Raw genomic sequence first — 27,571 nt, forward strand, 5'->3', positions numbered from 1 at the left:
TGCAGGGGGCGATAAGGGGGAAACACTGGGGTGGGGGGGTGATCACCGGGGGCAGGAGGGGACTGGGAGATGCGGGGGGCTGAGGATATGCAGGAGGAGATGGAGCCTGTAGCAGCAGCAGGTGGGGGTGAACACCGGGGCAGGGGGTGATCACTGGCGCAGGGGGGAGCAGATGTGGGGGGGTAGGTGGTCCAGGGGAGGGAGCGGAGGTCGGGACCGTGGAATTGGACAGCAGGGAGAACAGAGGGAAGCGGAGGGGAGTACCTGGCGGCAGCGGTGATGACTGCGATCGAGGTACAAAAAGTTTTTGAAATAGTCCCCACCCCTTACTCCCCCTCCCTTAAAGCCTCTATAAACAAGAATAGGACAATAGCATACATTGCTTACATAATAAAGCCACATTCCCTTGGAAACCAGTTCCTCTCCATCCACGGTTTCCAAAGTGTTTCAAAGGTTTTCACACTTTACCCTTTTTCATAAATACCCTTTTCCACATTAGTAACCATATCAGACTGTCTATAAAATTCCTGCAGAGTCAGCGGTACCTCACTCAGCCAGTGCCTGGCAATTAGCTTTCGCGCAACATACAATAATCTAGCTATGGCCACTTTATGATGATTTGGAACTCGGATCTCCTCCACATATCCCATAATATATATCACAGGATCTCTTTCAATTGCACAGCCATACGATTTTCCAATTGCTTCTCCCACATCCAACCAGTTTGAATTCAATCTCGTACATTGCCATAACATGTGTAAAATCCCTGCCCCCTCGGATTGACACTTAGGACACTCGGAAGTCTGTCTCAGCCCTGCCTTATATATTCTATCTTGAGTTCTATATACTCTGTGAAGTACATATAATTGCGAAAGTCTACTCGTCTCACTTAATGATAATTGGGGAATATACTCCATGCTATCCTCCCATTTATCCTCCTCTATCCTTCCCAACTCTTCCTCCCATTTCTCTTTTGCTTTAATAGGGAATCTATTAAGAAAGGTGTATAACAAATCCCTATAAATATCTGAGACTACCCCTTTTGTTCCTCCCGTTGCACAGACATAGTCTACCAGAATATCTCTATAAATTCCCATATCAACAGTTTTGCTCTGCGCAAGATAGGCATGTCTCAACTGTCCATATTGAAACCTACATGTCTCCTGCAACCCGTAACTCTCCTGCAGTGCCTCAAAGGATAACAGTCCTTGTGCGCCCTGAATCTGAGCCATATATTGAATACCCAATGCTTTCCAATTTTTGAATTCCCTCATTTTAATAAATTCAGGTAATATTTCATTGTGCCATATTGGGGAGAGATTTGTTAAAAGTCCCACTCTCCTTGCCTTTTTAATTGTCTCCCATACCTTTTGAATCAACGTCAAGGTAGGATAAGCCGTTCCAAACTTCCTGAATCCCCCTGTCTCCAATCCCTGAACCAATGGGTCCCTTTCCCAGTAACCAGACCAAAATCCGCTGAACCGAGCCCAGTCCATTCACCTCTCTCCAACTTCTCATCTGCTCACCCTGCGCTGCCAAAAAATTGATCCAGGGATTCGGAAGGGCCAGTCCCCCCATCTTTAGGCCTCTGAAGCAATTCCAGCCTAATTCTTGGCTGTTTCTTCACCCAAACAAGGTCTCGAAATATAGAGTTAATGGTGTGAAACCACTTTCGGGCAACCAAACGGGGAAATTATGCAATACATACAATAATTGGGACATAAGAATCACTTTGATTAAGTTTATCCTTCCCACCACTGAAAGGTACAGTTTGCACTACGCCCCTATTTTCCTCCTAAACCTGTCCAGCAATGGGGACAGATACAGATCGACGTAGCTCGAAAGAGGAATAGACACTTGAACGCCCAAATATTTAAACTGTGAAACCACTGTCAGCTTACTACCTTAACCTGATATTGGGATGTCATCGCCCCTTTTATCCACTATCAAGATATTTGACTTCTCCCAATTGATTTCAAGACCCGATATATCACCAAATGTATTGAGAATATTCATCGCACCCTCCAAGGCCTCTCCAGAATTTTCTAAAAATAGTAGCATGTCATCTGCATATAGGGCTATTTTCTCTTCTATCATGCCATACCGGAACCCCCTAACCGAAACCGAATTCCTAAATGTCTGTGCTAAGAGTTCCACTGCCAACATAAAAAGCAGCGGAGACAGCGGACACCCCTGCCTAGTCCCCCTATATAAACCAAAACTTCCAGACAGCTCACCATTAACTCTCACCCTAGCAGTCGGAGAAGAATACAACAACCTCACCCACGATTTAAAAGTCGGCCCGAAACCAAAAGATCTCAGAACCTCCCAAAGATAGCACCAATCAACACTATCAAACACTTTACGCGCATCCAGTGAGACCACAACTCTATTACCCTCGTTGTCCGACGGCAGCTGCAAGTTCAGGAATAATCTACGTAAATTTATCGCTGTACACTTATTTGGCATAAAACCAGTTTGATCAGGATGGACCAGATTCTGGACCACACTTGCCAACCGTCAGCAATGAAATTGGCCTATATGACTCCGCCAATCCTGGGTCCTTACCTTCCTTTAAAATGACCACTACTATCGCCTCTCTCATGGACGCCGACAACTCTCCCTCCTGTAATGCCTCAAAGACAATCTTTAATTTAGCCACTGAAATATCCAATAAATTCTTATATATCTCAACCAGGAGTCCATCAGCTCCAGGGGCCTTGTTATTAGTCATTGACATGATGGCAAGTTTAATCTCCTCCTCCATTTTAGGTTCATCCAACCTCCTCCTATCATAGTCCCCTATCCTGGGAAGATTCGCCTCACCCAGGAAGTTTACAATGTCCCCCAATGTAGCCCTCAACCCAGATGAATATAGTTGCTCATAAAAACTTCTAAACTCACCCAGGATATCTACTACATCTGTCAACACAGTACCTCCATCTATTCTTAAATTGTACACATACGAGGATTCTTTCTGTGCCGGTTACCACCGAGAGCAAGTGCCCAACTCTTTCTCCTTCCTCAAAAAACTGTAATTTCTGAAAAGCTCTTCTTCTCTCCTTTTTTTTTCATATACAACTTATTAACCGCTTCCTTGGCTTTCCTTAGTCTACATTACCTCAGATGGGTCCGACAACATGTCCCTTTCTGCTCTTTCTAATTTCTCAATGATCTCCCTATCATCCATCCTAGTCTTGGATTTACATCTACAAATCTCCGTAAAAAGAAGGCCCCTCAGAAAATCTTTAATTGCATCCCAAACTACCCGCTTATCAGCGCTATCTTCATTAAACTGCCAGTATTCTGTGATCTCCTTGATGTCATCCATATTAATATGCTCAAACCACAAGGGGTGAAATTTCCACCCACCTCCCCGTCCAGTCCTCTCTCCTGTCCGTTTGATTAAGAGTTCTATAGGTTTGTGGTCTGAAATAACTCGGGAGATATTCTATCCCACAAATCATGTGCGTCATTAAATCATTCCCCAGTGCTAGGTCAATCCTGGAAAGAGAACCGCGAGTTGCAGAATAACAGGAATAACAGATTACATTCTCATTCCTCACTCTCCTAAGGTCCACCATCCCCAATTCTTCCAAATAATTTCCTAACGCCAACAGTTTTTTAATGCCTTTGCCTAAACCTTTCTTATACCTGTCCCACCCTTCATCCATCACATTGACATCCCCAATAATTAACAGTGGTAATCCCATACCTCGTTTATGCAATTCAAATATTTCTTGAGCCTTTTTCCCAGAATATGGGGTGGGAAGTAAATAGCCGCCAGACAATGGTTGCCCATAAATTTTGAAAATAACAAAACATACCGCCCATCTCTATCAACATGACTCTCAATTTCTTCAAAAGTCGTGGACGCTCCAATCACAACCGAAACCCCCTAGCATATGAAGAATACTTAGAGTGATAAGACTTCCCAATGCACCTCCTTTTTAACACATCTACCTTTTCTGTAAGCAAATGTGTCTCCTGGAGACAAATGAAATCCGGGCCCCGTTTTCTCACATATTCCATAAGTGCCGTTCTCCGAGTACCCTCCGACAGTCCTCTTATATTACAACTAACAATTTTAATTTTGTCTCCTACCATAAAGCCTCACAAATACAAATTCCTGACCCCTTGAAATAGGATGCTGTTCCCAGTAAGCTATAAGTCCCAATTTCCAGCAATAGACCCCAGCCCCCTTCTTCCTCCCTTCCCAATATTCATTAACAAAGTAACCCATAACTGATCCGCTGTTGTTTTTCACCTCTCTTACCAGAGAGTAGGTAGTCCAGCGTCTAGCTACCCTTCCCTCAGTACCTGTAAACTGCTGTAACTAGAACACCTCCAAAACCCCTCCGCATATAGAACATTATTACAATAAGTCCCCTGAGAACCGCAACAACTATTAAACCAAAGTCCAGAGGTAACAATAAGGCAGCATCATCTTCATCTCCAGAATCTTCCTTTCACTTCCCTCTTTCTTTGTCAGCTGTAAGCTTCTGCTTATTTAAGTCCAGCCACTTAGTGGCTTCTTTTGGTGTTGGAAAAAAGTAAACCGCCCCCAGGGCTACAACCCTTAATTTCACCGGGTATAAAGTAGAATAAATCAATTTCAAGTCTCTCACTCTCCTTTTAACTGCTCCATAACTCATCCTCTGCTTTTACACCTCAGCCGAGTAGTCTGGGTAAATGGAGATCTTTTAGCCGTTAATGCACATGTCCTCAGCTGTACGAGCACTTCTCAATATGGAATCTCTGTCTATAGTTCAGGATCCTAGCAAGGATAGTACGAGGGGGGGACCCCGGCGGGAGAGGTCTCATAGGAACGCGGTGCGCCCTTTCCACCACAAATAACTTAGACAGGTTATCAGCACCTATCTTGTCCTGGAGCCATTTTTCAATAAATTTTGTAGGGTCATTTCCTTTAGTCTTCACAGGGATACCCACTAGTCTTACATTATTCCTCCGTGAGCGATTCTCCAGATCATCATTCTTATTAATCAAAGCAGCACATTTTTGTAGACACTGAGTATGGGATCTCTGCATTTTAGAGAGTTGATCCTCCAGCACACTTACTCGCTCTTCCACCTCTCCCACTCTCTTATCCATTTTGGTCATGTCTGCCTTTATTGTATTAACTTCTGCTATAGTCCCTGTTATGATAAGGTAATTCAGTACCACAATGGACATAGAGGTCAGAGCACATACAGTGACCTGACAATAACCCAAAAACAAAGAACGAGCTCTGAGACGTGGGAACTTTGCTGACCGCAATCCCTAATCCTCTCCAACCACAATAGAGGCAGCTGTGGATTGCGCCTAACGCTCCCTATGCAACTCGGCACAGCCTGAGAAACTAGCTAGCCTGAAGATAGAAAATAAGCCTACATTGCCTCAGAGAAATACCCCAAAGGAAAAGGCAGCCCCCACATATAATGACTGTGAGTTAAGATGAAACGACAAACGTAGAGATGAAATAGATTTAGCAAAGTGAGGCCCGACTTTCTGAACAGAGCGAGGATAGGAAAGGTAACTTTGCGGTCAACACAAAACCCTACAAAAACCACGCAAAGGGGGCAAAAAGACCCTCCGTACCGAACTAACGGCACGGAGGTACACCCTCTGCGTCCCAGAGCTGCCAGCAAGCAAGAAAAAACAAATAGACAAGCTGGACAGAAAAAAACAGCAAACAAAATAGCAAAGCAGAACTTAGCTATGCAGAGCAGCAGGCCACAGGAACGATCCAGGAGGAAACAGGTCCAATACTAGAACATTGACTGGAAGCCAGGATCAAAGCACTAGGTGGAGTTAAATAGAGCAGCACCTAACGACATCACCACATCACCTGAGGAAGGAAACTCAGAAGCCGCAGTACAACTCTCCTCCACCAACGGAAGCTCACAGAGAGAATCAGCCGAAGTACCACTTGTGACCACAGGAGGGAGCTCTGCCACAGAATTCACAACAAGTCCCATCCACTCTGTGAGTGAGAGTTGTTATTGCAGTTTTGCATGATCTGATCAGATCATAAATGTCTCGCAAAGTGCTTTCCCCTATTATAAGCTGCTCCACAGTCTCTTGCTCGACACCATCATTTTCCTGCATTCCTTCCTCCCCCTCTGGCCCCCCCTGTACCGTATCACTCTCTGAGCCTTCTCCTTGCACTTTCATTTTCTCTCCAGCCTGTTCCTCCTCCTATTCAGCTCTCTCCTTCCCTGCTCCGTCCACCCAGGCATACTTTTCAAGCTTAGCAGCCATCTCTAGCCTCATTGCATATGAGGCATTTGCAGCGTCCTCTCTCTCAGCCACCTCCACACTGTCGGCACCATCTTGGGTCCGGGTCACTGCTCCTGCCTTGGCGTCCTGCTGCCTTTTCCGGACCATATCCGCAGCTCTGCACAGCTTCACACGTCGGGGCCGACCTCCGGTGACCTCCGACAGCCGCACAACACGTTATCAGCTCCCAGAGAGATCTTATCTTCAGGATAAATGCAGGGTCACAGCGGAGGAGCTCCAGAAGCCGACCGCTCACATCAGGTGCTAGGCCACGCCCCCTTTTAATAAATCATAATTAAACCATACTTACGACATTGCCCATTGCATCGACGCTTGTCATCTGTAAAAAAGTTAAAAATAAAACACAAAAATATTCCTCACCTTGCTTCTAATCCATCTGTCCCACGATGAGACTAGCTCTGCTACAACTAGATGGCAGGCAGCATGACGTGAAGCGGACCCCAGAGCGCCCAACCCCCCTGTAGGCTCAAAACACTTGACCGCTCGCACATTGTCAATGTGACCCCTGGGCCCCGACAGATCTAGATGCCACCGGAGCCACCAGACACGTCATACAAACCCCAATGCTCATAACTTTCCACCGATGCCCAAATGTCCACTTTCCTCTGAATAGAACAATAGTTACCGCTAAAGCTGTTACATTTTTGTTTCCCTTCCTCTTGAAACTACAAATCTCAGTCTTTATGACTTCTTCTCACAATAGATATCCTGTCCACTGCAGAAAGTCTGGACTTCAAAAGGAGTTTTAATCAGTTGTGTCACTTCTTAGCTACCACCAATTTCCTTTAACCTATGTCAACTGTATTATTCTACTTCAATGTGGGTTTTAGATTGTAAGCCCTTTCTCCTTCTGGAGTTGACTTATGGATTTTAATGTTTTCTATAACACCTGTCTATAAAGAAAATTCTGTAATCAGGTTAAGTGACTTCAGACTGTTGAATCGTGATTGCGTGTGCTGCGCATGCAGGCACAATTCATCTGTAAGTGTCATGAAGGTGGGTGGTCATGTGTCCACATACTTGTGACCTCCATACTTGCAGTCACATGCCAACTGGACTCTCCTGCACTAGAACTTTGAGAAAGTAAGGAACGCCTAGCTGGTATGTGACCGCAGGTATGCAAATTGCACGCATGTGGTCATGTGACCAACCACCCTCACAGGAAATTCAGCAGTCAGAGTGAGAACAAATTTTTCTTCTTATAATGAACATACCACTTTGAACTTCCCCTAAAAAGGAGCTGTCCCCTAAAAAGGAGCTGGTCGGAGCAGAATTATAGTATGTTATGAATGGCATTACGGGTTATAGATAATTTAGTGATAAATATTTATAATTGATCGAGAAAGGTAGAGCTTAAAAGGACCTAGGTCATTTTTTTTCTTTCAAGCTATGTAATAATAATAATAATCTTTATTTTTATATAGCGCTAACATATTCCGCAGCGCTTTACGTAACTAAGCACATCTCCAGGGAGGGCATATTAATTGTAGTTCCAAAATATATATGGGGCTTTTCCTTTTAAAATAATCACATTTTATGATATTAACACATCAGCAGGGCAGTTTTTTCAAGCTGTTTTTTTCTGCCATTCCTACTCACTTGGCAGAAGTGTCAAACATTTTTCACTCCCATTTCCACATAGCCTAGTATGGGCATTTGACTGACCCCAAACCATAGACTTTCTCATATATGGAGCAGATTTTTATTGTAAGGTGTGTAAGAAAATATAAATGGTATACCTTTCAGATTTGACTATAACTAAATTTTGTTAAATCCATGTAGTTCTTATAACATTTGGATATTCTTGATTTTATATGATGAAAATAGAACAATGCAAAAGAGCATGTTTATTTTTACCTGAAGAAAAGGCCATCCCGAAACATGTATTGAAACCAGTTATAGCAAGGACGTCATCAAAACTTCCAGCCGCCATAAGCAATGTTGGGATCCCCTTGTCTACCCCGTATCCTTCTTTCTGCAGAAGTAGCATAGCAGGTACAACAACAGCAGGGGAAACGGCACCTAAAACAAAACTAGTCAAATGCAACATAAGGATTCATGTTATATCTGGGTTGCATTTACATTATGTTAGAAAAAAAATGCTTATTTTTTATTCATTGGGCTAATGATACAAGAAAAAAAAATATTATTTAGGACCATTTTACTCATCAAAAAGGGAAAGTATCATATATATTTTTCATCTTAGTTTATAATCTGCTTTATTTATTCCATTTTCTGTCCATGATTAGGCCATCTTGCCTGAGCTGTTAAATTTGCTTTAGAGCAAACACATGGACAAAAGAAGCCACTAGACTGTAGCTGTTTATTGACATTAAGGGAGGGTATTCTAAGCATGTTCTGTGGCGTGTGCAGAAGTCCTTGTGCAGAGAGAGGAGCATTATGCATTATTTGCCACACCACCATCCTGCACTAGCTCCATCCATTAGAGAGAGGACTAAAACTGGCACAAAAAGTTGAAGAGTTTTTGCGCAACACAATCATTTTGAGATTTTTTTCAAAATGTATTACACCAGAAAATGGAGGTACACACATTGAGGTATTGGCCCCTTAGTGCAACTATACAAAAATATGCAGCCAGCAAGCTCATCTGCTATCAATGTCGAAGGCATAATAATTACTAACTTTGCAAGGCTAATCTTATTGGGGGTAAATCATTGAAGTCATCCTTACACAAGCCATAAACTATTGAATATATGTACATTAAACAAAAGAAGCATTACCCCAACATAAATCCCCATGTCAGTGGCAGTCCTATCAGAAGATAAGAGAAGAGAGCAGCTGAACAAGTCTCAATGACGCAGGGAGCAAATGAAAGTCGTAAGCACACAGCCTTCAATTTTCTTAGGGCCTAAAATAAAAGCAAAAAACAAACAAACCACAGAATAATGTAATAAAAGGTGATTTGCTTGGTTATAACAAAAATTGGAATTTGGGATATGCCCGCCGTATAAGACTGGGGTCATCTTATACGGCGTGTGGTTCCCAGGGTCTGGAGGAGAGGAGACTCTCCTTCAGGCCTTGGGATCCATATTCATGTAAAAAATAAAGACGTCTCATGTGACCGCGACGTCATTGAAGGTCCTTCACTCACTGCAATTTTAGGAACGGAGGGAGACGCTAGCAGCGCTGTGAGCCAGGGGCCGTCCGAGGGCGAGTATATCCATGTTTTTTTATTTTTATTCTTTATTTTTTACATGAATATGGATCCCAGGGCCTGAAGGAGAGTCTCCTCTCCTCCAGACCCTGGGAACCGCACGCCGACATCCAGGATCGCTCCCTGCACACGCCGTACCCGGCGTATAAGACGATCCCCGACTTTTGGGACAATTTTTAGGGGTCAAAAAGTCGTCTTATACGCCGGAAAATACAGTATATATCTCGTATGTACTCGAGTATAAGCCGACCCGTGTATAAGCAGAGACCCCTAATTTTGCCACAAAAAACTGGGAAAACGTATTGACTCGAGTATAAGTATATAAAAATAAAAACCAATAAAAGTAAAATTAATTGAGACATCAGTAGGTTAAATGTTTTTGAATATCCATATTGGATCAGGAGCCCCATATAATGCTCCATACAGTTCATGATGGGCCCCATAAGATGCTCCATATTAAAATATGCCCCATATAATGCTGCATAAAAGGTTAATGATGGCCCCATAAGCTGCTTGATAGAATATTATGCCCCATATGCTGCTCCATAAAGGTCGATGGCCCCATAAGATGCCCCATAGAATAATATGCCCCATATAATGCTCCATAAAGGTTGATGGCCCCATGACATAAGATGCTCCATAGAATATTATACCCCATATAATGATGCACAAAGGTTGATGTCCCCATAAGATGCTCCATAGAATAATATGCCCCGTATGCTGCAATTTAAAAAAAAAGTGACATACTCCCCTCTCGTCGCTGGGAGCCAGGTGCCGGTGTCGCCGCTGGCTCAGGCCCCGGCACTTGCGATATTCACCTGTCCCCGTTCCACAGTCACGCGCCGCTGTGTCTTCCGGGTCTCTGCAGTGACTATTCAGGCAGAGGGCACGCACTAAGCACGTCATCGCGCCTTCTGACGTGAACGTCACAGCCAGAGAGCACGGAAGACAGAGCCCAGGGGTGGAACGGGGACAGGTGAATATCGCATGGCTCACCCCCCCTCAACGTCATATTCACCCTCCTGGCGCGGTCCCTGCTTCTCCGATGGTCTCTGGAGCCGGCAGCTTGTTCTTGTGTTCAGCGGTCACATGGTTCGCCTATGGGAGTGGAGTTGCGTCCATATTCATTACTTTAATGAGCGGTACGACGTAACCGCTGAACACAGGAGGAGCTGCGGGCGCCGGAGACCATCAGAGAAGCAGGGAAGTGCAGAGACTGCGACGGGAGCAGGTGAGTATGATGTGACAGCCGCCACTCTTGCAGCTCTCCCTCCCCCGCCAACCCCCTGGGACAATGACTCGAGTATAAGCCGGAAAAAGGCACTTTTAGCCTAAAAAAAATGGGTTGAAAATCTCAGCTTATATGGTATGTATATATATATCACCTCTGTAGTGGGGCAGAATACAAGTAGATAACTTCTGATAAAACAATATGAATATTAGTTCATTATGGAGATATGGGGTACATGTCTGAAGAAATGAGTAGTATTTTGTACACAGGATGGTGCTGTAACGCTTACCTTTGGGTCCAGTCCAAGCCCACCACGTGTCAATATGATCGCTAAAGCAATATTTCTCAAAGAAGCAGACCACTTATAACTGATTTGCACTTGGTCTGTGATGAATGGAATATTTCGTATCAGGAAACCAGCAAGTAACATACCTATGAAGGAAAACAACCTGTATTACAACATTGCACTTAAAGCCTGGGTGATTCTTAATTTTCGCACCTTCATTTTTTTTCCTCCCTCTCTTCCAAGAGTAATTAATTATTTACTGTTATGACATAATAGCTGTATGGGACTTGTTGTTTGCAGGATTAGTTACAGTTTTAAATGACACCATCCATTTTACCGTAGAATGTGCTGAAAAATGAAAAAGGACGGAGGTGAGGGAATGGGATTCCAAATGTGATAAAATGGTGAAATAAAAATGCAATTGTGCCCCACGGACTTTTGTGTTTTGCTTTTAAGGTGTTCATTGCACTACAAAATGACCTGGAAGTAAGATTCTCCAGGTAAGATAAATTACAACAGTACCAAACGCCTGGCTCTTGAGGAGGAAACAGATTTATGAAGAAAAAAAAAAAAAGATTCTCATAGAGGTCCCAGGACAAGTGGAAGAAGAGGGGTTTTACTTTCCCTTATTTTTGTTAGGAAAGTAGTTGCGACCTTCAAGAACCATAATAAATCTGAAGAAACTAAACAGATTCTTAACAATCAGATCATTTAGGATGGAGACCAAATGATCATCCATAAAACTTATATTTCCGGATTGCTATATGGCAGTCCTGGATTTAAAGGATGCATATTATCATGTTCTAATTCATGTAGAACACCAGAGATTCCCAAGGGTAGCTCTCAGCACAAAGGGACAGATCAAGGCCCTTTTCTTCTGGTTGTCGACGGCCCTTTGGATTTTTGCTAAGATTGTAGCCGAGATGACAGTTCACCTTCGGGAGAAAGATTCACTGGTGATACCTTACCTGAACAATTTTTTTTTTATGGTTGTCAGATCCGTTGAGCACTGCGGGATTCAGATTTAAAAAAATCAGAGATACCTTGACACGTTTAGGGTTGGCTTGTCAATCAAGAAATCAAGGTTAGAGCCCAAGAGAGCATAGGTTTTTGTTGGTCTTCTACTAGACTCAGTAATAAGAGTTGTTATCTCCCAGAGGTGAAGGAGGTTTGGGTGTCTTGCCAGGTGTTGAAATTGCTAAGCAATCCGATCACAACTCTGAGGAAGGCAATGTCTTTGTTAAGAACACACTCATATTTTAAAATGGAATATCCTGTTAAACAAGTATTCATTGAAAGGGCAGTTAGATGTAAAACTACGGTAACTATTTTTTTCAACAATGTCTCTGTCTCTCTTCGAGTAGCTAGTCAGAAAACCTGTCTAGAGGATTTTCCTTCACAAATCAGGTTTCTCAGGTCATTACAACAGATACAAGCCCTCAAGTAAGGGGTGCACATCTGGGGATCTCCTGGTCCAGGGTCAATGAACAAAGGAAAAAAAATCTGACTTCAACATAAACAAACTCTTAGCAGTATCAGTCATTAAGAGAGTTACTTCCATCCATTCAAGGTCAACATGTGAAAATCCTATAAGACAACAGAGTAACTGTGACCTACATAAACTATCAAGGGGCAACAAAGTCCAGATCCCTAATGACAGTGTCTAATCAGATCTATGGGATGGTGGAGTCCCACCTCTTATCTCTAACAGCTCTTCACATAAAGGGGGAATAAAATTGTAAGGTGGACTTTCAAAGTCGCATCCATCTTAAGCAGGAGAAATGGACTTTGAATCAGTTTTTGGTCAGATTGTGGACCTTTGTGAGCTCTCAGGCATAGATCATTTTGCAGACAGGCAGAACAGAAAGGTAAGAAGATCCTGTTCACTGGATCCCAAGGAAGGCCCACAAGCTGTGGATGCAGTCTAACCTATGCTTTTCCCCCATATCGTATTGATCGCAGCAGTTCTGAAAAAGATCAGCGAAGATCAAACAAGGGTAATCCTCAAAGCGCTATTTTGGCTCAAGAGGCCTTGGTTTTCATGGATGAGGATGGTGTACATAGCCGAGACATGAGTAATGCCGGATATTCCAGACCTGCTGTCCCAGGGTCCAATTCTACATCTTCAAGTGTCCAACTGGCATTTGACAGCATGGAATATTAAAAGGAAGCTACTAGAAGGTAGAGTTTTTGTCAAATCTGATCTTGACATTACTGCAGAATAGGAAAGAAGTAACAACAAGAATCTATAACAGGACTGGTCGTAAATTTCTGGTTTACTCATGGGAACACCGGTCAAAGTCATTTTGGAATTCCTACAGAATGGATTAGGACCAGGTCTGTTTACAAATACTGTTAAGGTCCAGGTATCAGCTCTGGGTGCCCTATACAACTATGATCTGGCAAGTGATCGGTGTCTTGGGATCGGAATCTGGTACTTACGGCTCTAAACAAACGCCAATGGAATCAACATCTATTAAGGTTCTTATACTTAAAACCATCATTCTGGTGGCTATGACTTCAGGCCTTGTCTGTTAATCCCCAGTTTACAAGGGTCTAAAAAGATAGGGTAGTTTTAAAACTGGATCTGGCTTGCCTTTCCAATGTGGCCTCCAAGTTGCATAGAAGTCAGGAAATTGTGCTCCCTTCTTTTTGTGCTAATCCTGTAACTCCAAAAAGAAAGAACAATATCATTCTTTGAGTGTCAGGAAAAGCCTGGTAAAATATATTTCGGCCACAGAAACGTAAAGGAGAGGTCAGTCACTTTTCATATCCTTACAGGGACCTAGAAAGAGATTTAAAACCTTGAGAAACACACTAGCTAGATGGATTAAAGAGGTTATGGAGTTGGCTAAGTCTGCAAGTAACAGGGCAGTTCAAGCCTCATTCAATTAGAGCAATTTCAACCAACTGGGCAGAGAAATCAGATATCTCCATCACGCAAATATGTAAGGCAGCGACGTGATCTTCATCTGGTACCTTCTATAAGTGCTTATAGGTTGGACTTTGGTTCTTCTGATGATCTTTCGTGAGTGCTGTCGTGGGTTCTGGAAAATCATATCACTGGTAAGTAATTCCATATTTTTCTTTGAAATAAGTGGCCAGACCACAGAGCTGAAATTGATAAACTTCAACAGTGACCCCAAAGATAATGTGCTCACTCTCCTACCTGAAAATACCTCGATTAAAAAATACAGATCAATCCATGGAATATGAAGCTATGAAAGAATGGCTTTTAGTCTCACCCAGTTTTACTCACCTCTTTATGTAGATTTATTGTACATGTGAACAGTAAAATGTAAAATTGCCCTTGAATTTGAACGTACGTGTATTATTCAGTTTTTTCACCAATACAACACATACCCATTATAGGTCATATGGCTGTTCACAAATTATTGTTTTTTTTCACAAATTATACATGCGCTTCTCACAAAATAAGAATATCATCAAAAAGTAAATTTATTTCAGCTAAATACAAAAAGTGAAACCCATTATTTAGAGTCATTACAAATAGAGTGATCTATTTCAAGTTTTTATTTTTGTTAATGTTGACGATTATGGCTTACAGTCAATGAAAACCCAAAAGTCATTATGTCAGTAAATTAAAATACATTATAACACCAGCTTGAAAAAGGATTTTAAAATCTGAAATGTTGGCCTACTGAAATGTATATTCAGCAAATGAACTTAATACTTGGTTGGGGTGTCTTTTGCATCAATTACTGCATCAATGCGGCGTGGCATGGGGGCGATCAGTCTGTGGCAATCCTGAGGTGTTATGGAAGCCCAGGTTGCTTTGATAACAGCCTTCAGCTCATCTGCATTGCTGGGTCTCGTGTCTCATCTTCCTCTTGACAATACCCCAAAGATTCTCTATGGGGTTAAGTTCATGTGAGTTTGCTGGCCAATTAAGCACAGTGATACTGTTGTTTTTAACCCTTTTCTGCCATCGGATGGAATAGTACGTCCGATGGCAGAACCCCCGCATTGATGCGGGCTCCGGCGGTGAGCCTGCATCAAAGCCGGGACATGCCAGCTGTTTTGAACAGCTGACATGTGTCTGCTAGAGGCACAAGCAGAATGGCGATTCGCCCGCACCTATTAACTAGTTAAATACCGCTGTCAAGCTCTGACAGCGGAATTTAACAAGCACTTTCGGCCATCTGGCTGGAAATGCGCGCACCGCTTACCCTCGTCAGGTGATTGGGGGTCATTGGTGCGTCGGCATAACAACCAGAAGTCTCCTGCAGACCTCTATGGTTGTTGATGCCAGATTGCTGTGAGCCCCACCCTGTGGTCGGCGCACATAGCAATGCAGTAATTTAGCTTCATAGGGGCGAGCTGAGCATCACCCCTATGTAGCAGAGTCGATCAGGCTATGCCAGCTTATAGCCATCCATGGAGGCTATTGTAGCATGGCAAAAGTAAAAAAAAAAAAATGCTTTTAAAAATACAAAAAAATAAAAAAAATATATAAAAGTTCAAATCACCCCACTTTCGCCCCATTCGAATTAAAACTATAAAAAAAAAATCAAACATACACATATTTGGTATTGCCACGTTCAGAATTGCCCGATCTATCAACTAAAAAAATGGATTAACCTGATCGCTAAACGGCGTAGCAAGAAAAAAAATGAAAAACGTCAGAATTACTTTCTTTTGAAATCGTATCATTAAAAACGGCAGCTCGGCACGCAAAAAATAAGCCCTCACCCAACCCGAGATCACGAAAAATGGAGACACTAAGGGTATCGGAAAATTGCGCATTTTTTTCTTTTCTTTTTTAGCAAAGTTTGGAATTTTTTTTCACCACTTAGATAAAAAATAATCTAGAAGTGTTTGGTGTCTATGAACTCGTAATAAAAATACGACATACAAATCTACCGGATCCCACTACCACCACTGCACATTACTGGCAGAGACCAGATGATACCACATGGGACACTCTGGATAGAGCCACTATAAGGTCACTGACATTGTTCTAGTGGGCACCACATTGGACATTTTCCTATCTAACACTACTATACCACTAATTATCAGCCAGAATAGACAATGTTCCTTACATTCATGCAGCCAGTACACTGAAGGTGGTCAGTGATTGAACGAAACGTTCGTTGTACTGCTTATGAATGTACATTAGTCATTCCCTTTTCTGCCTTTATCCAAAGTTGAGTGCCAAGTTTATTTTTATTACTGTACTGGTTGGGTACCTTCTTGTGCACCACTTTCAACGGTTCTACCACGGTTATTTCTGATATGAACTCGTAATGACCTGGAGAATCATAATGGCAAGTCAGTTTTAGAATTTAGTGAACCTAGCAAAAAAGCCAAAACAAAAAACAAGTGTGGGACTGCACTTTTTTTGCAATTTCACCGCACTTGGATTTTTTTCTCTGTTTTCTAGTACACGACATGGTAAAAGCAATGGTGTCGTTCAAAAGTACAGTTCGCCCCACAACGAAAAAACGGAAATGCAAAACTGAACAAACCTCCGGGGGTTAAACCAGATATTGGAACTTTTGGCAGTGTGGACAGGTGCCAAGTCCTGCTGGAGAATTAAATTTCCATCTCCAAAAAGCTTGTCGGCAGAGGTAAGCATGAAGTGCTCTCAAATTTCCTGGTAGACAGCTTCGATGACTTTAGTCTTGATAAAACACAGTGGACCTTCACCAGCAGATGACATGTATCCCCAAACCATCACCGATTGTGGAAACTTCACACTAGATCTCAAGCATCTTGGATTGTGGCCTTTCCACTCTTTCTCCAGATTCTGGGATCTTGATTTCCAAATGAAATGCAAAATTTACTTTTATCTGAAAACAGCACCTTGGACCAATGAGCAACAATCCAGTTCTTTTTCTCCTTGGCCCAGGTAACACGCTTCTGGCGTTGTCTATTGGTCATGAGTGGCTTGACACAAAAAATGCGACACTTGTAGCCCATGTCCTGGCTATGTCTGTCTGTGTGTGGTGGCTCTTGAAGCAATGACTCCAGAAGCAGTGAATTTCCCCAAAATTTCTTAACAATCCTTTCAAGGTTGCGGTTATCCCAGTTGCTTGAACACCTTTTTCTACCACACTTTTTCCTTCCACTCAACTTTCCACTAATATGCTTCCATACAGCACTCTGAACAGACAGCTTCTTTAACAATGACCTTTTGTGGCTTACCCTCCTTGTGGAGTGTGTCAATGACTGCCTTCTGGGCATCTGTCAAGTCAGGAGTCTTCCCCATGATTGTGGAGCCTACTGAAACAGACTAAGGGAACTTTTTAAACGTTTAGGAAGCCTTTGCAGGTGTTTTTGTTAATTATTCTAATTCACTGAGATAATGACTTTTGGGTTTTCACTGGCTGTAAGCCATAATCATCAACATTACCAGAAATAAACACTTGAAATAGACCACTCTGTTTGTAATGACTATGTAATATGAGTTCCACTTTTTGTATTGAAGAACTGAAATAAATTAAATTTTTGATGATATTCTAATTTTGTGAGAAGCACCTGTATGTCTGCTCAAAGGTCAGAGTCATGTCCGTTTTTTCCAGGAAATGTGCCAATACAAGTCTATTGCTTTGTGAAATACACGTACAGTACACTGATGACATCAGCGTGCTGTTCATATCTAACACTGCAAAGGATAGGGGAAGGTTTGCAATTTATTCTTCTGTGAAAAAAACAGATGACACACTAATAGTAAAAATGGACAGATGATCCAAGCACTGATGACCATTTTTATCATGGAAGTGTGAATGAGGCCTTAAATAGATTCTTAAGTTTTAGGAATGTGTGCTTAGCTGAAGTGTAACTGCATTTTCATAAACTTTTGACAATGAGACAGTCAGAAGTTTTCATTAGTTGGGATCCAACCACGGATCTCCGTGCTGACGATCTGGCCAATTACTTCAAAGAAAAAATTGACCACATTCGACAGGAAATCATCTCCCAATCTCTTCATACCATGCACTGTCCTCCCTCCCCCACTGCATCTAGTTCACTTTCTGACTTTGAAGCAGTTACAGAAGAAGAAGTAAGCAGGCTCCTTGCATCTTCTCGCCCGACCACTTGCACCAGTGACCCCATTCCGTCACATCTCCTCCAGTCCCTTTTCCCGGCTGTCACCTCTCACCTAACAAAAATATTCAACCTTTCCCTCACTTCCGGTATTTTTCCCTCCTCATTTAAGCATGCCATCATACATCCATTACTTAAAAAACCATCCCTCGATCAAAACTGTGCCGCTAATTATAGACCTGTCTCTAATCTTCCCTTCATCTCTAAACTCCTCGAACGCCTGGTCCACTCCCGTCTTACCCGCTATCTCTCAGAGAACTCTTCTCGACCCTCTTCAATCTGGCTTCCGCTCTTTACACTCTACTGAAACTGCCCTCACTAAAGTCTCTAATGACCTACTAACAGCTAAATCTAATGGTCACTACTCCATGCTAATTCTCTTGGATCTCTCTGCAGCATTCGACACTGTGGATCATCAGCTCCTCCTCACTATGCTCCGCTCCATCGGCCTCAAGGACACCGTTCTCTCCTGGTTCTCCTCCTATCTCTCTGACCGATCCTTCACTGTATGTTTTGCTGGTTCCTCCTCCTCTCACCTTCCCCTTACTGTTGGGGTTCCTCAAAGATCAGTCCTAGGCCCCCTACTCTTCTCGTTGTATACTGCCCCTATTGGACAAACAATCAGTAGATTTGGTTTCCAGTACCATCTCTATGCTGACGACACCCAATTATACACTTCTGCTCCCGATATCACACCGACCTTTTTAGAAAACACCAGTGATTGTCTTACCGCTGTCTCTAACATCATGTCCTCCCTCTATCTGAAACTAAACCTGTCAAAAACTGAACTCCTCGTGTTCTCTCCCTCTACTAACCTACCTTTGCCTGACATTGCCATCTCCGTGTGCGGTTCCACCATTACTCCAAAGCAACATGCCCGCTGCCTTGGGGTCCTACTTGATTCTGACCTTTCATTCACCCCCTACATCCGATCACTGGCTCGCTCTTCTTACCTGCATCTCAAAAACATTTCTAGAATTCGCCCTTTTCTTACTTTCGACTCTGCAAAAACTCTGACTGTTTCACTTATTCATTCTCGTCTGGACTATTGTAACTCTCTACTAATCGGCCTCCCTCTTGCAAAACTCTCCCCGCTCCAATCTGTCCTGAATGCTGCAGCCAGGATCATATTCCTCACCAACCGTTACACCGATGCCTCTACCCTGTGCCAGTCATTACACTGGCTACCCATCCACTCCAGAATCCAGTACAAAACTACTACCCTCATCCACAAAGCACTCCATGGCTCAGCACCACCCTACATCTCCTCTCTGGTATCAGTCTACCACCCTACCCGTGCCCTCCGCTCCGCTAATGACCTCAGGTTAGCATCCTCAATAATCAGAACCTCCCACTCCCGTCTCCAAGACTTTACACGTGCTGCGCCGATTCTTTGGAATGCACTACCTAGGTTAATACGATTAATCCCCAATCCCCACAGTTTTAAGCGTGCCCTAAAAACTCATTTGTTCAGACTGGCCTACCGCCTCAATGCATTAACCTAACGATCGCTGTGTGGCCTATTTATAATAAAAAAAAAAAAAAAAAAAGGTTCCTCGCATCATGTTCTCATACACTTTATGCAGTATTAGCCCTCTGTGTCTGTACTGCTACATACTTAGGCAGTTAACTGGTTCATGCAGCTTTACATGAACACCTGAGCCTTACACTATAGCTGGTCCGAATAACTAAAGCAATTGTTACCATCCACCTCTCGTGTCTCCCCTTTTCCCCATAGTTTGTAAGCTTGCGAGCAGGGCCCTCATTCCTCCTGGTATCTGTTTTGAACTGTATTTCTGTTATGCTGTAATGTCTATTGTCTGTACAAGTCCCCTCTATAATTTGTAAAGCGCTGCGGAATATGTTGGCGCTATATAAATAAAAATTATTATTATTATTATTATTATTATCCAAGTGCTAAGTTCCCTACCATTAGCTAAAGTAGAAAGTGCACCCAGTCGAACATTGCACACCTCAGAGACAAAAGAAAGAGAAGGTCAACAAAGTCTGTGACCCCGTCTTCAGTTCGGAGTAGAGCAACACTTGGCTGAACACTTTTGCTCTTTTATTTCAGTAGTCAGTGGGGGTCTCAGCACTCAGACCTCCATCAATTAAACCTTCTGACATGTCTTCTCACCAGTCAACAATGGTTGTTCATTTACACATGTATATCCATACAAATTGCCACATCATTAAAAAATATACTGTTCATATTATAGAAGGAGAAGAAGTGGCCAACTTGTACATACCAAGCAGTGGAGGCAATGGAGGTAGATTTCTTATCCTAACAAGACCGACAAGTTTGCCCCCAATGAAAGCAGAAAGAAGTAGAACTAGAATTCCAAACAGATTTCCACCAGGTAAACACTCTGGACCAGTTATTGACCACATGACAGCCCAGACTAGTACGATCATGGTTACTGCAAGCAGAAAATATAAGTACAGTCTTATTAATCGCCAGTCACAATAGTAGAAAATGTACAATAAGATAGAATATTGAATGTTACTTATATCTGTGTACCATTGGTAACTATAATGGGAAGAAGCCCTTGAGGAGGACAAGCAAAAAACTTCTTTATTCTCAGACATGCTTTGGCTGTAGAATCCTGAGTGGGGGAATGGCTTTCACTGTTTAGCAGTGTACTTTGTTCATTAGGAGGTGCCCCATCAGTTGTCTTTGTTGCATCCAGCTTCTCACCCTAGAGGAAGAGAAACCACATTATATAACGTAGGAACCATCTCTGAACTAGCAGTTTATGCTCCACCATCACCAACATGACCATTTAGTCTATATGTAAAAAGCAATTCTGACCTCCATTGGCTACCATATTATTAATAGTAATGACAGAGACAGATTTGATGAGGGAACGGTGTTAAGCGTTTAAACAAATTTTTATTAAAGATAGCCATAATTATAACTATATTGGTTATTACAAAATATCTACGCAAAAAAAAACCAACATAATGGGGCATGGCACAGAGAGGACAAACACAAGGAGAGCTCCCTTCAGACTGTGTTCCTATGAGAATAATAAGCAATATACAGCCTCCCACATGCCCTCCATTATGGGAAGGAAAGGCAAGAGATGAGAGGTTAATCTGAGGTTTTCCACCTCTGTCAGCATGTCTAGTATGCAGCATTTCTTATCATAGGGCTCCTCTTCCCGAGCACCAGAAAGCGCCATTACTGCTTCACCTCAGCGTGGAACAAGAAGCAGTTTTAACCCTCATTATGCCAAACAGCTCAAGTCTTTAAGTACTGCACCTACTTCTCTCTCAATGTCGGCCTCACAAGAAAACAGCTCAACAACTCTCACTGTACTCTCACAGAAGTCCATATACCCAGCAGCGCTTGCTTTACCCCTCTAGCCACAGAGGATTCTGATATGGGGAATGCGATCATTGATTTGAAACATCATATTGAGTTTATCCCTACTAAACAAGACCTGGAGCAATATATACACAGAGGCTGGAGACTGCATACAAAACCGAAATACATTCCCTCACTTCTGTCACAGAACAGAGATTAGAGGAGGATGTCATACAAGTTGTGGGCCATCATAAGAAAACACTGGATCTTCACAGCCAGCAAATAAACCGTCCATTCAAAATATGATTGATGACCAAGAAAAATCGCAATTGCCGCAATGATATATGCATGAGGGGTATATACCTGAAAGCATCAACGCACAACGATTAAGCCAACACTGCGGACATTTTTCAATAATATCCTTGTGATCCTATTGATAAGGAGCTGGTGATGGACAGGGCGCACCATGCACTAGGCCCTCCTGGCGCAAATCCTCAGCGTTCAAGGGACATTATCTGTCGCATACATTTTTTCAAATGTAAAAGAGGCCATTATGAGGAAAGCAATGTAGTTGGGTTCTGTTAATTTCAATGGAAAATGCCTACAATTGCTCACAGATCTATCCTGAATGGCACTTGCTAAAAAGGGTATTGAAACCACTACTTCTACTCCGTGAAAGTGGCCTGATGTACTCCTGGGGGTACCTATTTACAGCTGAAGGTCCGGGAAAATGGGGTCTCGGCATGCTCAGGAGAAATTGCACAACAAATTCTGGGGTCCATTTTTTCCTGTTAGCCTTGCGAAAAAAAAGAATTGGGTCTAAAGTAAAATTTAGATGAAAGTTAAATGTTATTTTTTCCCCTACATTCCAAAGATTCCTGTGAAGCACCTGAAGGGTTAATAATTTTCTTGAATGAGGTTTTCAGCACCTTGGAGTGCAGTTTTTAGAATGGCGTCACTTTTGGGTATTTTCTGTCATATAGACCTCTCAAATTCAATTCAAATATGAGGTGGTCCCTAAAGAAATGGTTTTGTAATTTTTGATGGAAAAAATGTGAAATTGCTGGTCAACTTTTAACGCTCCGGCTAAGTTCACAATGGGCGTTTTTGCTCCTTTTCTTTTCTGCAGTAAAACCTGTGGCAAAAATGCAGGTTTTGGTGCGTTTTTTGTCATGCATTTTTTCATTCAATTCAATGGATGAAAAATGGTGAAAAAACCATGACTGGAGTGACAAAAAACCAAGCAAAGCACAAAATACGGATGACAAAAAAACCAAGTTGTGTGCATCAGATTTCTGAAATCTCAAAGACATAGCTGGTACTGTCAAAGGCAGCTAAAAATTAGCGTAAAAAATGCAGCAAAAACGCCTAGTGTGAACTTAGCCTTATAACTTCCTAACAGAAAAAAAATTGTTTCCAAAATTCTGCTGATGTAAAGTAGACATGTGAGAAATGTTATTTATTAACTATTTTGTGTGACGCCACTCTTTGATTTAAGGACATCAGAATAGGTGTGGAGAGAGGTGAACATTCATTACCTTAATGAGCAGGGACACGTGATCGTCCGGCCACAGGAGCTGCTGGCATTGGAACGAGATGCTGTGAGGGCGCGCAGGGAAAGCAAGTAGGATGTTTATTTTCTTATTTTTTTTATGCTTTTCTCATGGAGGCCATACATACAAGGATGAGAATAAGGAGCCATGCAGACAAGGACGGGGATGAAGAGCCATGTAGACAAGGATGGGGATGAGGAACCATGCATACCAGAATAGGGATTAGGGGACAATGCATACCCGGCTTATACTTGAGTCAATAAGTTTTCCCAATTTTTCGAGGCAAAATTAGGTGCCTCGGCTTATACTCGGGTCTACTTATACACGAGTATATACGATAAGTTGAGTACATATTATATTATAAATATTAAATTGCATTCCTTTACTCGCGATATATTCCATGGTTCCCCCTAAAAGAAACCCCAGGTCTGAAAGTTTAAAGTTAGTCTCTAAAGACAACCCCCAATTACGGACTTGCATTGGGATCTGCTAGTTTTGCAAGTTTCCTTGTGTTCAATTTATTCATAATCTATACCTTTTTAGATTAGACACTGAGAGGTATACATTACTATCCAACGTCTACACTTCTGTTTTGTTCTTTCTATCCTTTTCTCCCCCCACCACCCATTTTTTCCCCTTTCTATAATATGGCAGAACTCAAAACTTGCTCATTGAATGTCAGAGAACTTAGGCTACTTTCACACTAGCGTCGTTTGGCCTCCATCCCAATGCGTCGTTTTGGAGAAAAAACGCATCCTGCAAAGTTGCCCGCAGGATGGGTTTTTTCTCCATAGACTTGTATTACCGACGCATTGCGAAGTATTGACACATGTTCCATACGTCGTGCACTGGATGCGTCGGTATTTGGCAGACCGTCGTAGCGAAAAAACGTTCAAGGGAACGTTTTTTTGTACGTCGGGTCCTGCATTTTGAACTGCGCAGGCGCGGCCGGAACTCCACCCCCTCCTCCCTGGGACTTCACAATGGGCAGCAGACACGTTGAAACACTGCGTTCGCTGCCCACGTTGTGCAAAAAATCACCACTGTCCATCGGTACGTCGCACCGACGCTTTGTGACGGCCCCGTACCGACGGAAGTGTGAAAGAAGCCTTAATGTTACAGAGAAAACATCAAGTGTTTCATCACATGCATAAACAACATGCACAAGTATCTTTCTTCAGGAAACCCATTTTAGAGGTGACCACATATCTCAGATATTATTCATCTTGGCGCCACAGTACAAATGCGGTTTCTAAGTCTGATGAGTGTAGGCATACATAAATCACTATCCTATACTATTTTGGAAACACTGACACCGAGGGAAGGTATGTGTTTGTTAAGATTTCAATCTACTCCAAAATTTAGATTTTGGCAAGCTTCTATCTCCCCAATTGTGACCAATTAAGACATGCAGTCAATACTTAAACTTAAAGTTTTGCAGAGGGCCTTATCATTGGAACCAACTTTAATTTTGTCTTGGATCCTTCTTTAGGCACGTCTCTGGGCAGGACTCCCCAATCTAAATCACAAACAAAAGCTTTGCTAAACGTGCTCCGGTCTCTCCAACTGGTTGATGTATGGAGGACACTACATCCAGACATAAAGGATTATACGAATTTTTCCCCTTTACACAATACGTATAGCCGTTTTCTTAATTGGCCATCACTTGCTTACATGGCAACCTACATCTCAGATAGAAACTTCTATATGGTCAGATTATGGTCCTGTATATTGTTATCTGACTATATCCTACTCCCAAGAAAACACCAAAAAAAAACAAACAGGTAAAGTTGCTTACCTGTCTTACTCGGGACCGCTGCACCATGATAGTGCATTTGATTTGAGGCCTAGACAGGTAAGCATATTTGCCTGTTTTTGTTTTTTTTTCTCGGTGTTTTCTCTAGAATAGTGGAGGTTTGTTCCTCTTTTTTTTCCTCCTTTTGTGGTTTTTGCTGTTAGACTAGGACTGGCAAGTGTGAGGACCCTTGACGTGGATTGCAAGCTTAAGTATTGTGGCCATAATATTAACTAATACCTTACATAGTTTGATATGTTCTTATGCGCTTTATTTATTTTAACTTTTTGAGGTGCAGTTGGACCCAGATGGCTTTCTAAATTGTGGCCTCTTTTCACACAGGACACAGTACAGTTGGCACTGGGCAGCCCGCCACAGGGCGTTACTAATAGGCTATCATCCAGATGCTGTGCATACTCTGTGTGAACACTGCTGCAGATTTTTTATTTGCATTGGTGTGCGAAGTGGTCAGTCCCTGTTTGTAGGCTGGCTGTCTCATTTGGCATTATCGCACCTGTGTAGTCACCATCTTTACTCGGGCCCGCTGCACTATGATAGTGCATTTGATTCAAGGCCTAGGCAGGTAAGCACCTTTGCCTGTTTTTTTTTCTTGGTGTTTTCTCTAGAATAGTGGAGGTTTTTTCCTTTTTTTTCTTCCTCCTTTTGTGGTTTATACTAGACTCCCAACAAGGTTTCAGATGCTGGAACTTAAATGATAATCTGCTTGAACACTCACTCTGTATCGCATACTTTCTTGAGACTATAGACTCCTTCAGACACATTCATGAGCATGATGAAACTTACTTATTTCAATGGGAAGCACTCAAATGCATCCTGAGAGGGATACTAATAAAACATGGATCCAGGCTAAAAAAAACAGCAGCTAAAGTCTCCCATTTGCTTGAGCAGATTGATCTCCTTGATAAATAAACGTTCTGCTTCCCTCCCAAGTACATGCAGGCCTGCTTAATGCTAGAAACAAGCTAAGGTACTCGTACGAATTCGCAAATAAATGTGGTCGCTCATTAGCAAGGTTACATTCACCCATGCAAAGGACATACCGGTAAGTATCCAAAGTAAAAGGGGCCCCCGGGCCAGAAGCTCATAGCCCCAAGGACATAGCTGAAGCATTTGTTGCCAATATAATATTCATGGACAATGCTACAACATGCCATCTAATATTCTTGGAACAAAAATTATCAAATAAGTTATGGACACCCCATTTCCTTACTTAAAGATGTTGGAGCATGAGGTATTAGACAAAGCTTTCAGTGAACAAGAGATGGGAGAGGCCATTAAATCATTCCCTTTTGGAAAGCGCCCTGGGCCTGATGGATTCAATAATAGATTTTATAAAATGTTTGCATTCCAGTTATTACCATTTTAAGGAAAAGTGTTCAATAATATCTCTGAAGACTCTCCCTTTGCCCCCAATCAATTAAGGCTCACATACCTGTTTTTTCAAAGCCTGGAAAAGAAACAAATGCCTGCCCTAATATTCGCCCAATATCATTAATGTAGATGTCAAAATATTCTCTAAAATAATTGGAACACGGCTCTCCTACCCTCAATTGTTAGCAGCAATCAGGTTGGCTTAGTTAAGGGTAGAGAAACTTTTGATAATAAAAAAATAAAACATTTTTTGAATGTAAAATTAATAAACGGGATCCCAATGTGCCTTGTTTCTGTCAACACTTTTAAAAAAGTGTTCGACAGTTGTGAGACAGTGACCAGCATTGTTATGAATGGCTGGTATGTGTCGCAGAGGAGGAGGTCCTCTGCGTTGTAAGCCTGGAATGTTTCTCTGAGAGTTGTAGTTCTATGAGCGTTGCTTAGTGGATAAGGGGATGGGCTTGCAGGGTTAGTCGGAGAGCTGGGTCGGTCTGGCTAACCACACACCTCCCATCAATGGGTGTCTCATACGTTAATATAAGATTGTGGTTTGGTCACATGGTCTCTGTGTTGGAAGGTCCTGAGAGTGTACAGGTTTCCTGGAAGGCACATGGAGGCGGCATGTGCCTGTAGAGTCCGTGACGGCTATCTGTGTTGAGGGAAGCTACAATCCTTCTGTGGGTCTGGAACTGACAGAGTGAGCTTGTCGAGCAAGACATAGTATGGGTCAGTGATCCCAGTAAGGCAGCGCTCGTGGAAGTGTATGTGCCTGCAGAGTCCAGGACTTCTGTGTTGGCAGGAAGCTACTGTCCTTCTGTGGGTCTGGAACTGACGGATGTGAGCTGGGCAAGCAAGTCATAATACGGGTCGGTGATCCCAGTAAGGCAGCGTCCCTGGAAGTCGGGACCCATGTGATGCCAGCCTGTGAAGCCTGCAACACTGCTATGCAGGTAACCCAGAGCATGGGAGACTGTGTGCACTGACGAGGGTCAGTTAATGAACTGTGCGGACATAACAGCAGTGGAGAGTGGACTGTAAAGTGGAATGTAAACATGGCCTACAGTGGTTTATGATAACATAATAAACCACATTGACTGGTTAAGGGGAAAAATCGTTCCTGTGTGCCTTAATCACGCCGCCAAGTGAGTGTTCCCCCCCCCATTCAGTGAGTGCTGCACTACACAGTGTATCGGACTTTCTTGAACAACACCCTACGACAAATTGGGTTGAGCCCTTTCTTGCTATCTAAAATTCTATCCTTATACACTGACCCTAAAGTGAGAGTTAGGATAAACAGCCTTCTATCTGACACATATTCTATTAGAAACGGAACGAGGCAAAGGTGTCCCTTATCACCTCTCCTATACACATGGATGATGGAACATTTAGTGGTAGCATTATGGAAAACCGGTTTTTACGTACCGGTAATAGGATTTTACAGAGTCCACGACAGCACCC

General features: G+C 42.6%; 1 protein-coding gene across 1 annotated transcript in view; it reads right to left on the minus strand.

The window, feature by feature from the left end:
• SLC9B2 (solute carrier family 9 member B2) overlaps window positions 1-27,571 on the minus strand; it is a 177,812-nt gene that overhangs the window by 92,380 nt on the left and 57,861 nt on the right. Inside the window, exons 3-7 of the mRNA XM_069743658.1 lie at window positions 20,585-20,762; window positions 20,313-20,483; window positions 10,996-11,138; window positions 9,042-9,169; window positions 8,158-8,333 (exon numbers count right to left, since the gene is read on the minus strand). Of these exons, the coding sequence (XP_069599759.1) occupies window positions 8,158-8,333; window positions 9,042-9,169; window positions 10,996-11,138; window positions 20,313-20,483; window positions 20,585-20,762 (796 nt within the window). The remainder of the gene's footprint in view (window positions 1-8,157; window positions 8,334-9,041; window positions 9,170-10,995; window positions 11,139-20,312; window positions 20,484-20,584; window positions 20,763-27,571) is intronic.

This window comes from Ranitomeya imitator, chromosome 1, assembly GCF_032444005.1.
Source record: "Ranitomeya imitator isolate aRanImi1 chromosome 1, aRanImi1.pri, whole genome shotgun sequence".
In the NCBI taxonomy this organism is placed as follows: domain Eukaryota; kingdom Metazoa; phylum Chordata; class Amphibia; order Anura; family Dendrobatidae; genus Ranitomeya; species Ranitomeya imitator.